The sequence below is a fragment of the Hyla sarda genome, chromosome 6, assembly GCF_029499605.1.
Source record: "Hyla sarda isolate aHylSar1 chromosome 6, aHylSar1.hap1, whole genome shotgun sequence".
In the NCBI taxonomy this organism is placed as follows: domain Eukaryota; kingdom Metazoa; phylum Chordata; class Amphibia; order Anura; family Hylidae; genus Hyla; species Hyla sarda.
The window spans coordinates 295,044,587-295,061,924 of NC_079194.1; the positions used below are offsets into that span (position 1 = coordinate 295,044,587).

The 17,338-nt window shown below is 38.2% G+C and overlaps 1 protein-coding gene across 4 annotated transcripts in view; it reads left to right on the plus strand.

Annotated features, from left to right (window-relative positions):
• Positions 1-246: 246 nt before the first annotated feature.
• Positions 247-17,338, plus strand: part of UEVLD (UEV and lactate/malate dehyrogenase domains) — a 28,276-nt gene continuing 11,184 nt past the window's right edge. The window contains exons 1-4 of one of the 4 annotated variants that reach the window (XM_056527822.1): positions 247-357; positions 14,475-14,559; positions 15,402-15,467; positions 17,138-17,301. In XM_056527822.1, the coding sequence (XP_056383797.1) occupies positions 268-357; positions 14,475-14,559; positions 15,402-15,467; positions 17,138-17,301 (405 nt within the window). In that variant the 5' untranslated portion in view covers positions 247-267. Of the gene's footprint in view, positions 358-5,227; positions 5,379-5,512; positions 5,622-14,474; positions 14,560-15,401; positions 15,468-17,137; positions 17,302-17,338 lie in introns of those variants that run through there. The other 3 variants (XM_056527823.1, XM_056527825.1, XM_056527826.1) reach the window with 3 other exon arrangements.

Consider the following 17,338-nt stretch of genomic DNA (forward strand, 5'->3'; position numbering starts at 1 on the left):
TGTTCTGAGAACGGAAAGATCAATAAATTATTTGTACAATAAAAGAGGATTTATGAACTTTTCCCCTTTCCGTATTATGAATTTTGTAGTTTTTTTTCCCCCATGTCATTGAATATTAAGTATAATATAGATCTCTCCCGGTACAGATGTTTGTGACGCCTATGTAAGGTTTTTTTTATAACTAGGGTTGTCTGCAATCCTTAAGTGCACTTACCACATGTTACTAGATTGTCTGCTGAAGAATCACCGAACCGGAAATACAACTTGATGGAATATAATATCACAATAAAAAATGTGCAGAGATTCCTGTTCAGCAGCATGTTCTGTAGTCTCCTCATCACGTCAAGTACGTCAGAGGTATACAGCGCCATTGTCCACCTTATCACCATTCTACATATACAGGGGAATTACTGTGTACATACATTACATTACTTATCCTGTACTGATCCTGAGTTATATCCTGTATTATACTCCAGAGCTGTACTCACTATTCTGCTGGTGGGGTCACTGTGTACATACATTACATGACTTAGCCTGTACTGATCCTGACTTATATCCTGTATTTGACTGTCCCTGCATGCTGGGAGTTGTAGTTTTGCAACAGCTGGAGGCACATTGGATGGGAAACACTTCTTTAGATTCTGCAGCTTGACTTTGTCCTAGGCCTGGCCAGAAGCCCAATAAGGTCCTAGGCTGAAGCTATTGGACACTTGTGCAAAGCCTTTGGCTGTCCTGGCATGCTGAGAGTTGTAGTTTTGCACCCTGGTTGGGATATACTGCATTAGGGTATATTCATATAAGGCAAGTACCTTGCAGACTACAAAGCTGCTTCATAAATATGAATTACAGTAATGTAAAATACTCCTCCAGTCCACAGCCTCTGACTATAAACCAGAATATACAGGTCAAGAAGGTGGTCACATGGTGTTAAAGATTGCACTACGATTTAATGACCGATAGAACACTGTCCCAATGACATGCTGACCTATCCGTGCTCGGACAGGCAGGTCCCAATTCATAGATAGTACTAGGTGTTTGGTGCAGTGTATGAGGTGTGAGGACAGGTGTTTGGTGCAGTGTGAGGTGTGAGGACAGGTGTTTGGTGCAGTGTATGAGGTGTGAGGACAGGTGTTTGGTGCAGTGTATGAGGTGTGAGGACAGGTGTTTGGTGCAGTGTATGAGGTGTGAGGACAGGTGTTTGGTGCAGTGTATGAGGTGTGAGGACAGGTGTTTGGTGCAGTGTATGAGGTCAGGTGTATGAGGTGTGAGGACAGGTGTTTGGTGCAGTGTATGAGGTGTGAGGACAGGTGTTTGGTGCAGTGTATGAGGACAGGTGTTTGGTGCAGTGTATGAGGACAGGTGTTTGGTGCAGTGTTTGAGGACAGGTGTTTGGTGCAGTGTATGAGGTGTGAGGACAGGTGTTTGCAGTGTATGAGGTGTGAGGACAGGTGTTTGGTGCAGTGTGTGAGGACAGGTGTTTGGTGCAGTGTATGAGGTGTGAGGACAGGTGTTTGGTGCAGTGTATGAGGTGTGAGGACAGGTGTTTGGTGCAGTGTATGAGGTGTGAGGACAGGTGTTTGGTGCAGTGTATGAGATGTGAGGACAGGTGTTTGGTGCAGTGTATGAGGTGTGAGGACAGGTGTTTGGTGCAGTGTATGAGGTGTGAGGACAGGTGTTTGGTGCAGTGTATGAGGTGTGAGGACAGGTGTTTGGTGCAGTGTGTGAGGACAGGTGTTTGTTGCAGTGTATGAGGTGTGATGACAGGTGTTTGGTGCAGTGTATGAGGTGTGAGGACAGGTGTTTGGTGCAGTGTATGAGGTGTGAGGACAGGTGTTTGGTGCAGTGTATGAGGTGTGAGGACAGGTGTTTGCAGTGTATGAGGTGGGAGGACAGGTGTTTGGTGCAGTGTGTGAGGTGGGAGGACAGGTGTTTGGTGCAGTGTATGAGGTGTGAGGACAGGTGTTTGGTGCAGTGTATGAGGTGTGAGGACAGGTGTTTGGTGCAGTGTATGAGGTGTGAGGACAGGTGTTTGGTGCAGTGTGTGAGGACAGGTGTTTTGTGCAGTGTGTGAGGACAGGTGTTTGGTGCAGGGTGTGATGACAGGTGTTTGGTGCAGTGTATGAGGTGTGAGGACAGGTGTTTGGTGCAGTGTATGAGGTGTGAGGACAGGTGTTTGGTGCAGTGTATGAGATGTGAGGACAGGTGTTTGGTGCAGTGTGTGAGGACAGGTGTTTGGTGCAGTGTATGAGGTGTGAGGACAGGTGTTTGGTGCAGTGTATGAGGTGTGAGGACAGGTGTTTGGTGCAGTGTATGAGGTGTGAGGACAGGTGTTTGGTGCAGTGTGTGAGGACAGGTGTTTGGTGCAGCGTGTGAGTGCAGTGTATGAGGACAGGTGTTTGGTGCAGTGTATGAGGTGTGAGGACAGGTGTATGAGGTGTTTGGTGCAGTGTGTGAGGTGTGAGGACAGGTGTTTGGTGCAGTGTGTGAGGTGTGAGGACAGGTGTTTGGTGCAGTGTGTGAGGTGTGAGGACAGGTGTTTGGTGCAGTGTATGAGGTGTGAGGACAGGTGTTTGGTGCAGTGTGTGAGGACAGGTGTTTGGTACAGTGTGTGAGGTGTGAGGACAGGTGTTTGGTGCAGTGTGTGAGGTGTTTGGTGCAGTGTATGAGGTGTGAGGACAGGTGTTTGGTGCAGTGTATGAGGTGTGAGGACAGGTGTTTGGTGCAGTGTATGAGGTGTGAGGACAGGTGTTTGGTGCAGTATCTGAGGGCAGGTTTCGGTACAGTGTCTCAGGTGTTCGGTGCAGTATCTGAGGGCAGGTTTCGGTACAGTGTCTCAGGTGTTCGGTGCAGTATCTGAGGGCAGGTTTCGGTACAGTGTCTCAGGTGTTCGGTGCAGTATCTGAGGGCAGGTTTCGGTACAGTGTCTCAGGTGTTCGGTGCAGTATCTGAGGGCAGGTTTCGGTGCAGTATCTGAGGGCAGTGTTCGGTACAGTATCTCAGGTGTTCGGTGCAGTGTCTCAGGTGTTCGGTGCAGTATCTGAGGGCAGGTTTCGGTGCAGTATCTGAGGGCAGTGTTCGGTACAGTATCTCAGGTGTTCGGTGCAGTGTCTCAGGTGTTCGGTGCAGTATCTGAGGGCAGGTTTCGGTACAGTGTCTCAGGTGTTCGGTGCAGTATCTGAGGGCAGGTTTCGGTACAGTGTCTCAGGTGTTTGGTGCAGTATCTGAGGACAGGTTTCGGTACAGTGTCTCAGGTGTTCGGTGCAGTATCTGAGGGCAGGTTTCGGTACAGTGTCTCAGGTGTTCGGTGCAGTATCTGAGGGAAGGTTTCGGTGCAGTGTCTCAGGTGTTCGGTGCAGTATCTGAGGGAAGGTTTCGGTGCAGTGTCTCAGGTGTTTGGTGCAGTATCTGAGGGCAGGTTTCGGTGCAGTGTCTCAGGTGTTTGGTGCAGTATCTGAGGGCAGGTTTCGGTGCAGTGTCTCAGGTGTTTGGTGCAGTATCTGAGGGCAGGTTTCGGTACAGTGTCTCAGGTGTTCGGTGCAGTATCTGAGGGCAGGTTTCGGTACAGTGTCTCAGGTGTTCGGTGCAGTATCTGAGGGCAGGTTTCGGTACAGTGTCTCAGGTGTTCGGTGCAGTATCTGAGGGCAGGTTTCGGTGCAGTGTCTCAGGTGTTCGGTGCAGTATCTAAGGGCAGGTTTCGGTACAGTGTCTCAGGTGTTCGGTGCAGTATCTGAGGGCAGGTTTCGGTGCAGTGTCTCAGGTGTTCGGTGCAGTATCTAAGGGCAGGTTTCGGTACAGTGTCTCAGGTGTTCGGTGCAGTATATGAGGGCAGGTTTCGGTGCAGTGTCTCAGGTGTTCGGTGCAGTATATGAGGGCAGGTTTCGGTGCAGTGTCTCAGGTGTTCGGTGCAGTATCTGAGGGCAGGTTTCGGTACAGTGTCTCAGGTGTTCGGTGCAGTATCTGAGGGCAGGTTTCGGTACAGTGTCTCAGGTGTTTGGTGCAGTATCTGAGGGCAGGTTTCGGTGCAGTGTCTCAGGTGTTCGGTGCAGTATCTGAGGGCAGTGTTCGGTGCAGTGTCTCAGGTGTTCGGTGCAGTATCTGAGGGCAGGTTTCGGTGCAGTGTCTCAGGTGTTCGGTGCAGTATCTGAGGGCAGGTTTCGGTACAGTGTCTCAGGTGTTCGGTGCAGTATCTGAGGGCAGGTTTCGGTACAGTGTCTCAGGTGTTCGGTGCAGTATCTGAGGGCAGGTTTCGGTGCAGTGTCTCAGGTGTTCGGTGCAGTATCTGAGGGCAGGTTTCGGTACAGTGTCTCAGGTGTTCGGTGCAGTATCTGAGGGCAGGTTTCGGTACAGTGTCTCAGGTGTTCGGTACAGTGTCTCAGGTGTTCGGTGCAGTATCTGAGGGCAGGTTTCGGTACAGTGTCTCAGGTGTTCGGTACAGTGTCTGAGGGCAGGTTTCGGTACAGTGTCTCAGGTGTTCGGTGCAGTATCTGAGGGCAGGTTTCGGTACAGTGTCTCAGGTGTTCGGTGCAGTATCTGAGGGCAGGTTTCGGTACAGTGTCTCAGGTGTTCGGTACAGTATCTCAGGTGTTCGGTACAGTGTCTGAGGGCAGGTTACGGTACAGTGTCTCAGGTGTTCGGTGCAGTGTCTCAGGTGTTCGGTGCAGTATCTGAGGGCAGGTTTCGGTACAGTGTCTCAGGTGTTTGGTGCAGTATCTGAGGGCAGGTTTCGGTGCAGTGTCTCAGGTGTTCGGTGCAGTATCTGAGGGCAGGTTTCGGTACAGTGTCTCAGGTGTTCGGTGCAGTATCTGAGGGCAGGTTTCGGTACAGTGTCTCAGGTGTTCGGTGCAGTATCTGAGGGCAGGTTTCGGTACAGTGTCTCAGGTGTTCGGTGCAGTGTCTCAGGTGTTCGGTGCAGTATCTGAGGGCAGGTTTCGGTACAGTGTCTCAGGTGTTCGGTGCAGTATCTGAGGGCAGGTTTCGGTACAGTGTCTCAGGTGTTCGGTGCAGTATCTGAGGGCAGGTTTCGGTACAGTGTCTCAGGTGTTCGGTGCAGTATCTGAGGGCAGGTTTCGGTACAGTGTCTCAGGTGTTCGGTGCAGTATCTGAGGGCAGGTTTCGGTACAGTGTCTCAGGTGTTCGGTGCAGTATCTGAGGGCAGGTTTCGGTACAGTGTCTCAGGTGTGCACAGCACAGGAGGACGTCCTTTATACCATTATATAGCGGAGGGGAGGAGAGCAGTAGCCGGGCCGGGCACCCCGTCATGTTGGCGGCTCCTCCCCGCCGCTTGTCCCGGACTCAGGAGAGGAAGCAGGAAGAGAAGCCCGGGGCCCCGGGGAGACATGGAGTTCAGTGCGGAGCTGATGCGGCAGCGGCTCGGGAAGGTGAAGATTTACAACCTTTATAACTTATTATTTATCGTCACGTGACTGCGACTGAGCTCCCCCCAGAACTAACTAGTAGTGGACTGATCCCAGCGTCACGTGACAATTACTATAACTAATACAGAGCAGCGCGGGCGACCCCCCTGATTGTTACTGGCGCCAAAGGAGAACTACAAGACCCAGCAGAACTAGTTGATCAGCTCAGCACTGATCCCAACTAGTGTCAGTATAGGAGAACTACTAGTGAGCAGAAACCAATATGAGATCTCTAGTCCTGATCTCATTGATAATTGATACTAGGAGCTTATGACTAGTACTATACTGATACTTACATCATGTGACAAATACTATACAGTACTGATACATCATATAACTAGTACTACTGTATACTATACTGATACCTACATCATGTGACAAATACTATACAGTACTGATACATCATATAACTAGTACTACTGTATACTGGTACATCATATAACTAGTACTACTGTATACTATACTGATACATCATATAACTAGTACTACTGTATACTATACTGGTACATCATATAACTAGTACTACGGTATACTATACCGATACATCATATAACTAGTACTACTGTATACAGTACTGATACATCATATAACTAGTACTACTGTATACTATACTGATACCTACATCATGTGACAAATACTATACAGTACTGATACATCATATAACTAGTACTACTGTATACTGGTACATCATATAACTAGTACTACTGTATACTATACTGATACATCATATAACTAGTACTACTGTATACTATACTGGTACATCATATAACTAGTACTACGGTATACTATACTGATACCTACATCATGTGACAAATACTATACTGGTACTTCATAACTAGTACTACTGTATACTGATACATCATAACTAGTACTACTGTATACTGATACATCATAACTAGTACTACTGTATACTATACTGATACATCATATAACTAGTACTACTGTATACTGATACATCATATAACTAGTACTACTGTATACTATACTGATACATCATATAACTAGTACTACTGTATACTATACCGATACATCATATAACTAGTACTACTGTATACTGTACTGATACATCATATAACTAGTACTACTGTATACTATACTGATACATCATATAACTAGTACTACTGTATACTATACTGATACATCATATAACTAGTACTACTGTATACTGATACATCATAACTAGTACTACTGTATACTGTACTGATACATCATATAACTAGTACTACTGTATACTATACCGATACATCATATAACTAGTACTACTGTATACTGTACTGATACATCATATAACTAGTACTACTGTATACTATACTGATACCTACATCATGTGACAAATACTATACTGGTACATCATAACTAGTACTACTGTATACTGATACATCATATAACTAGTACTACTGTATATTATACTGATACATCATATAACTAGTACTACTGTATACTATACTGATACATCATATAACTAGTACTACTGTATACTATACTGATACATCATATAACTAGTACTACTGTATACTATACTGATACCTACATCATGTGACAAATACTATACTGGTACTTCATAACTAGTACTACTGTATACTATACTGGTACATCATAACTAGTACTACTGTATACTGATACATCATAACTAGTACTACTGTATACTGATACATCATATAACTAGTACTACTGTATACTATACTGATACATCATATAACTAGTACTACTGTATACTATACTGATACCTACATCATGTGACAAATACTATACTGGTACTTCATAACTAGTACTACTGTATACTATACTGATACATCATAACTAGTACTACTGTATACTGATACATCATAACTAGTACTACTGTATACTGATACATCATATAACTAGTACTACTGTATACTATACTGATACATCATAACTAGTACTACTGTATACTGATACATCATATAACTAGTACTACTGTATACTATACTGATACATCATAACTAGTACTACTGTATACTGATACATCATAACTAGTACTACTGTATACAGATACATCATAACTAGTACTACTGTATACTGATACATCATAACTAGTACTACTGTATACTGTACTGATACATCATATAACTAGTACTACTGTATACTGATACATCATATAACTAGTACTACTGTATACTGATACATCATATAACTAGTACTACTGTATACTGATACATCATATAACTAGTACTACTGTATACTATACTGATACATCATAACTAGTACTACTGTATACTGATACATCATATAACTAGTACTACTGTATACTATACTGATACATCATAACTAGTACTACTGTATACTGATACATCATAACTAGTACTACTGTATACTATACTGATACATCATAACTAGTACTACTGTATACTGATACATCATAACTAGTACTACTGTATACTGATACATCATATAACTAGTACTACTGTATACTATACTGATACATCATAACTAGTACTACTGTATACTGATACATCATATAACTAGTACTACTGTATACTATACTGATACATCATAACTAGTACTACTGTATACAGATACATCATAACTAGTACTACTGTATACTGATACATCATAACTAGTACTACTGTATACTGATACATCATATAACTAGTTCTACTGTATACTATACTGATACATTATATAACTAGTACTACTGTATACTGATACATCATATAACTAGTACTACTGTATACTGATACATCATATAACTAGTACTACTGTATACTGATACATCATATAACTAGTACTACTGTATACTATACTGATACATCATATAACTAGTACTACTGTATACTATACTGATACATCATATAACTAGTACTACTTTATACTATACTGATACATCATATAACTAGTACTACTGTATACTATACTGATACATCATATAACTAGTACTACTGTATACTATACTGATACATCATATAACTAGTACTACTGTATACTGATACATCATATAACTAGTACTACTGTATACTGATACATCATATAACTAGTACTACTGTATACTGATACATCATATAACTAGTACTACTGTATACTGATACATCATATAACTAGTACTACTGTATACTGTACTGATACATCATATAACTAGTACTACTGTATACTGTTCTGATACATCATATAACTAGTACTACTGTATGCTGTACTGATACATCATATAACTAGTACTACTGTATGCTGTACTGATAAATCATATAACTAGTACTACTGTATACTGATACATCATATAACTAGTACTACTGTATACTGATACATCATATAACTAGTACTACTGTATACTGATACATCATATAACTAGTACTACTGTATACTATACTGATACATCATATTACTAGTACTACTGTATACTGATACATCATATAACTAGTACTACTGTATACTGATACATCATATAACTAGTACTACTGTATACTGATACATCATATAACTAGTACTACTGTATACTGATACATCATATAACTAGTACTACTGTATACTGATACATCATATAACTAGTACTACTGTATACTGATACATCATATAACTAGTACTACTGTATACTGATACATCATATAACTAGTACTACTGTATACTATACTGATACATCATATAACTAGTACTACTGTATACTATACTGATACATCATATTACTAGTACTACTGTATACTATACTGATACATCATATAACTAGTACTACTGTATACTATACTGATACATCATATAACTAGTACTACTGTATACTATACTGATACATCATATAACTAGTACTACTGTATACTGATACATCATATAACTAGTACTACTGTATACTGATACATCATATAACTAGTACTACTGTATACTGATACATCATATAACTAGTACTACTGTATACTATACTGATACATCATATAACTAGTACTACTGTATACTATACTGATACATCATATTACTAGTACTACTGTATACTATACTGATACATCATATAACTAGTACTACTGTATACTATACTGATACATCATATAACTAGTACTACTGTATACTATACTGATACATCATATAACTAGTACTACTGTATACTGATACATCATATAACTAGTACTACTGTATACTGATACATCATATAACTAGTACTACTGTATACTGATACATCATATAACTAGTACTACTGTATACTATACTGATACATCATATAACTAGTACTACTGTATACTGATACATCATATAACTAGTACTACTGTATACTGATACATCATATAACTAGTACTACTGTATACTGATACATCATATAACTAGTACTACTGTATACTATACTGATACATCATATTACTAGTACTACTGTATACTATACTGATACATCATATAACTAGTACTACTGTATACTATACTGATACATCATATAACTAGTACTACTGTATACTATACTGATACATCATATAACTAGTACTACTATATACTGATACATCATATAACTAGTACTTCTGTATACTATACTGATACACATATAACTAGTACTTCTGTATACTATACTTATACATCATATAACTAGTACTACTGTATACTATACTGATACATCATATAACTAGTACTACTGTATACTATACTGATACATCATATAACTAGTACTACTGTATACTATACTGATACATCATATAACTAGTACTACTGTATACTGATACATCATATAACTAGTACTACTGTATACTATACTGATACATCATATAACTAGTACTACTGTATACTATACTGATACATCATATAACTAGTACTACTGTATACTGATACATCATATAACTAGTACTACTGTATACTATACTGATACATCATATAACTAGTACTACTGTATACTATACTGATACATCATATAACTAGTACTACTGTATACTATACTGATACATCATATTACTAGTACTACTGTATACTATACTGATACATCATATAACTAGTACTACTGTATACTATACTGATACATCATATAACTAGTACTACTGTATACTATACTGATACATCATATAACTAGTACTACTATATACTGATACATCATATAACTAGTACTTCTGTATACTATACTGATACACATATAACTAGTACTTCTGTATACTATACTTATACATCATATAACTAGTACTACTGTATACTATACTGATACATCATATAACTAGTACTACTGTATACTATACTGATACATCATATAACTAGTACTACTGTATACTATACTGATACATCATATAACTAGTACTACTGTATACTGTACTGATACATCATATAACTAGTACTACTGTACTACTGATACATCATATAACTAGTACTACTGTATACTATACTGATACATCATATAACTAGTACTACTGTATACTATACTGATACATCATATAACTAGTACTACTGTATACTATACTGATACATCATATAACTAGTACTACTGTATACTAGTACTGATACATCATATAACTAGTACTACTGTATACTGATACATCATATAACTAGTACTACTGTATACTATACTGATACATCATATAACTAGTACTACTGTATACTATACTGATACATCATATAACTAGTACTACTGTATACTGATACATCATATAACTAGTACTACTGTATACTATACTGATACATCATATAACTAGTACTACTGTATACTATACTGATACATCATATAACTAGTACTACTGTATACTGATAATCATATAACTAGTACTACTGTATACTGATACATCATATAACTAGTACTACTGTATACTGATACATCATATAACTAGTACTACTGTATACTATACTGATACATCATATAACTAGTACTACTGTATACTGATACATCATATAACTAGTACTACTGTAATACTGATACATCATATAACTAGTACTACTGTATACTGATACATCATATAACTAGTACTACTGTATACTATACTGATACATCATATAACTAGTACTACTGTATACTATACTGATACATCATATAACTAGTACTACTGTATACTATACTGATACATCATATAACTAGTACTACTGTACTATACTGATACATCATATAACTAGTACTACTTATACTAACTGATACATCATATAACTAGTACTTCTGTATACTATACTGATACACATATAACTAGTACTTCTGTATACTAATACATCATATAACTAGTACTACTGTATACTATACTGATACATCATATAACTAGTACTACTGTATACTATACTGATACATCATATAACTAGTACTACTGTATACTATACTGATACATCATATAACTAGTACTACTGTATACTGATACATCATATAACTAGTACTACTGTATACTATACTGATACATCATATAACTAGTACTACTGTATACTATACTGATACATCATATAACTAGTACTACTGTATACTGATACATCATATAACTAGTACTACTGTATACTATACTGATACATCATATAACTAGTACTACTGTATACTATACTGATACATCATATAACTAGTACTACTGTATACTATACTGATACATCATATTACTAGTACTACTGTATACTATACTGATACATCATATAACTAGTACTACTGTATACTATACTGATACATCATATAACTAGTACTACTGTATACTATACTGATACATCATATAACTAGTACTACTATATACTGATACATCATATAACTAGTACTTCTGTATACTATACTGATACACATATAACTAGTACTTCTGTATACTATACTTATACATCATATAACTAGTACTACTGTATACTATACTGATACATCATATAACTAGTACTACTGTATACTATACTGATACATCATATAACTAGTACTACTGTATACTATACTGATACATCATATAACTAGTACTACTGTATACTGTACTGATACATCATATAACTAGTACTACTGTATACTGATACATCATATAACTAGTACTACTGTATACTATACTGATACATCATATAACTAGTACTACTGTATACTATACTGATACATCATATAACTAGTACTACTGTATACTATACTGATACATCATATAACTAGTACTACTGTATACTATACTGATACATCATATTACTAGTACTACTGTATACTATACTGATACATCATATAACTAGTACTACTGTATACTATACTGATACATCATATAACTAGTACTACTGTATACTATACTGATACATCATATAACTAGTACTACTATATACTGATACATCATATAACTAGTACTTCTGTATACTATACTGATACACATATAACTAGTACTTCTGTATACTATACTTATACATCATATAACTAGTACTACTGTATACTATACTGATACATCATATAACTAGTACTACTGTATACTATACTGATACATCATATAACTAGTACTACTGTATACTATACTGATACATCATATAACTAGTACTACTGTATACTGTACTGATACATCATATAACTAGTACTACTGTATACTGATACATCATATAACTAGTACTACTGTATACTATACTGATACATCATATAACTAGTACTACTGTATACTATACTGATACATCATATAACTAGTACTACTGTATACTGATACATCATATAACTAGTACTACTGTATACTATACTGATACATCATATAACTAGTACTTCTGTATACTGATACACATATAACTAGTACTTCTGTATACTATACTTATACATCATATAACTAGTACTACTGTATACTATACTGATACATCATATAACTAGTACTACTGTATACTATACTGATACATCATATAACTAGTACTACTGTATACTGTACTGATACATCATATAACTAGTACTACTGTATACTGATACATCATATAACTAGTACTATTGTATACTATACTGATACATCATATAACTAGTACTACTGTATACTATACTGATACATCATATAACTAGTACTACTGTATACTATACTGATACATCATATAACTAGTACTACTGTATACTGTACTGATACATCATATAACTAGTACTACTGTATACTATACTGATACATCATATAACTAGTACTACTGTATACTATACTGATACATCATATAACTAGTACTACTGTATACTATTCTGATACATCATATTACTAGTACTACTGTATACTATACTGATACATCATATAACTAGTACTACTGTATACTATACTGATACATCATATAACTAGTACTACTGTATACTATACTGATACATCATATAACTAGTACTACTATATACTGATACATCATATAACTAGTACTTCTGTATACTATACTGATACACATATAACTAGTACTTCTGTATACTATACTTATACATCATATAACTAGTACTACTGTATACTATACTGATACATCATATAACTAGTACTACTGTATACTATACTGATACATCATATAACTAGTACTACTGTATACTATACTGATACATCATATAACTAGTACTACTGTATACTGTTCTGATACATCATATAACTAGTACTACTGTATACTGATACATCATATAACTAGTACTACTGTATACTATACTGATACATCATATAACTAGTACTACTGTATACTATACTGATACATCATATAACTAGTACTACTGTATACTGATACATCATATAACTAGTACTACTGTATACTATACTGATACATCATATAACTAGTACTTCTGTATACTGATACACATATAACTAGTACTACTCTATACTATACTGATACATCATATAACTAGTACTACTGTATACTATACTGATACATCATATAACTAGTACTACTGTATACTATACTGATACATCATATAACTAGTACTACTGTATACTATACTGATACATCATATAACTAGTACTACTGTATACTGATACATCATATAACTAGTACTACTGTATACTGATACACATATAACTAGTACTACTGTACACTATACTGATACATCATATAACTAGTACTACTGTATACTGATACACATATAACTAGTACTACTGTATACTGATACATCATATAACTAGTACTACTGTATACTGATACACATATAACTAGTACTATACTGATAACTAGTGTTGTACAGATCCCAGTTTTTCTCGCCTCTGTAGCTGTTAATAAACCTTTCCCAACTTGATATCTGATGGAGAATCCTCATGAATAATTTCTTCTTTACCCTCACAGTATAAATTTCGGGACCTGACCATCGAAGAGTTAAAGGATGTCCACCGAGCCTTCCCCAACTTCCTCTATTCCATGGACACCTACAGTAAGTGACTGCAAAGATAACTACATATAGCTTCTACCTAATAGGGGGGATTCCCTACCTACTGGGGGCTTCTACCTAATAGGGGGGATTCCCTACCTACTGGGGGCTTCTACCTAATAGGGGGGATTCCCTACCTACTGGGGGCTTCTACCTAATAGGGGGGATTCCCTACCTACTGGGGGCTTCTACCTAATAGGGGGGATTCCCTACCTACTGGGGGCTTCTACCTAATAGGGGGGATTCCCTACCTACTGGGGGTTTCTACCTAATAGGGGGGATTCCCTACCTACTGGGGGCTTCTACCTAATACGGGGGGATTCCCTACCTACTGGGGGCTTCTACCTAATAGGGGGGATTCCCTACATAACTGCAGGTGGCATTATTTATTATGAGGGTCAGTGATGGCCTCCTATTTGACATTTTCCTAAGGCATCACATAGTGTAGAGCCTCCTCTGCTGTCACATGACATTAAAATAATATATAAGTCATTGGAATTGTTGAGTACTTGAAAAGAAGTATCGGTACTCCTACTCGCTGTGGGCATGCTGGGATGCGGGCATGCTGGGAGTTGTAGTTACAGGCGTAGGCACCCTGATTGGGAAGCACTGATCTATGTATTCACCTGCAGGTCCTATATAGCAGATAAACCATTGGATGGTGCCCGGGGGCTGCACTCCTTTCTCGTACCCTATCGCTGGCAGATGATCGGCTTCCTTCATGGACGACCTCTTATCTGCGTCATTCATTTCTCCAGAGCTGCTTTACACTGTTACATTCTCATCCTGTCACTTGGTCAAAATCTTATAATGGGCAATAACTTTTATTTATTTATTTTTTTCAGCATTTAAAGATGGATCTCAGAAGGATTTGTTGAATCTCTCAGGAACAGTTCCCATGAAGTTCCAGGGTAATAGAACATCATGTCCTAAATAGTGACACCCTGACTGACACTCGGGGCACAGGATGATGACACTTGGGGTACAGGATGATGACACTTGGGGTACAGGATGATGACACTTGGGGTACAGGATGATGACACTTGGGGTACAGGATGATAACACTTGGGGTACAGGATGATGACACTTGGGGTACAGGATGATGACACTTGGGGCACAGGATGATGACACTTGGGGCACAGGATGATGACACTTGGGGCACAGGATGATGACACTTGGGGCACAGGATGATGACACTTGGGGCACAGGATGATGACACTTGGGGCACAGGATGATGACACTTGGGGCACAGGATAACACTTGGGGTACAGGATGATGACACTTGGGGTACAGGATGATGACACTTGGGGTACAGGATGATGACACTTGGGGTACAGGATGATGACACTTGGGGTACAGGATGATGACACTTGGGGTACAGGATGATGACACTTGGGGTACAGGATGATGACACTTGGGGTACAGGATGATGACACTTGGGGTACAGGATGATGACACTTGGGGTACAGGATGATGACACTTGGGGTACAGGATGATGACACTTGGGGTACAGGATGATGACACTTGGGGCACAGGACGATGACACTTGGGGCACAGGACGATGACACTTGGGGCACAGGACGATGACACTTGGGGCACAGGACGATGACACTTGGGGCACAGGATGATAACACCCCAGTCTATATATGTATACGGTGTATACCACAGTCTATATATGTATACGGTATATACCACAGTCTATATATGTATACGGTGTATACCACAGTCTATATATGTATACGGTGTATACCACAGTCTATATATGTATACGGTATATACCACAGTCTATATATGTATACGGTGTATACCACAGTCTATATATGTATACGGTGTATACCACAGTCTATATATGTATACGGTGTATACCACAGTCTATATATGTATACGGTGTATACCACAGTCTATATATGTATACGGTGTATACCACAGTCTATATATGTATACGGTGTATACCACAGTCTATATATGTATACGGTGTATACCACAGTCTATATATGTATACGGTGTATACCACAGTCTATATACGTATACGGTGTATACCACAGTCTATATATGTATACGGTATATACCACAGTCTATATACGTATGCGGTGTATACCACAGTCTATATATGTATACGGTATATACCACAGTCTATATATGTATACGGTGTATACCACAGTCTATATATGTATATACCACAGTCTATATATGTACACGTGTATACCACAGTCTATATATGTATACGGTGTATACCACAGTCTATATATGTATACGGTGTATACCACAGTCTATATATGTATACGGTGTATACCACAGTCTATATATGTATACGGTGTATACCACAGTCTATATATGTATACGGTGTATACCACAGTCTATATATGTATACGGTGTATACCACAGTCTATATATGTATACGGTGTATACCACAGTCTATATATGTATATACCACAGTCTATATATGTATACGGTGTATACCACAGTCTATATATGTATACGGTGTATACCACAGTCTATATATGTATACGGTGTATACCACAGTCTATATACGTACACGGTATATACCACAGTCTATATACATGTACCATTATGTCCTCAGGAAGCTCCTATAACATCCCCATCTGCCTGTGGCTCCTGGATTCTCACCCGTTCGCCCCACCGCTCTGTTTTCTGAAGCCGACGCAGATCATGGGGATCAGAGTTGGGAAGCACATAGATAGTCATGGCCGGATCTATTTGCCGTATCTGCAGAACTGGAGCCATGTAAGTAATCATGACCAGGGACCGGGATCAAAACTGG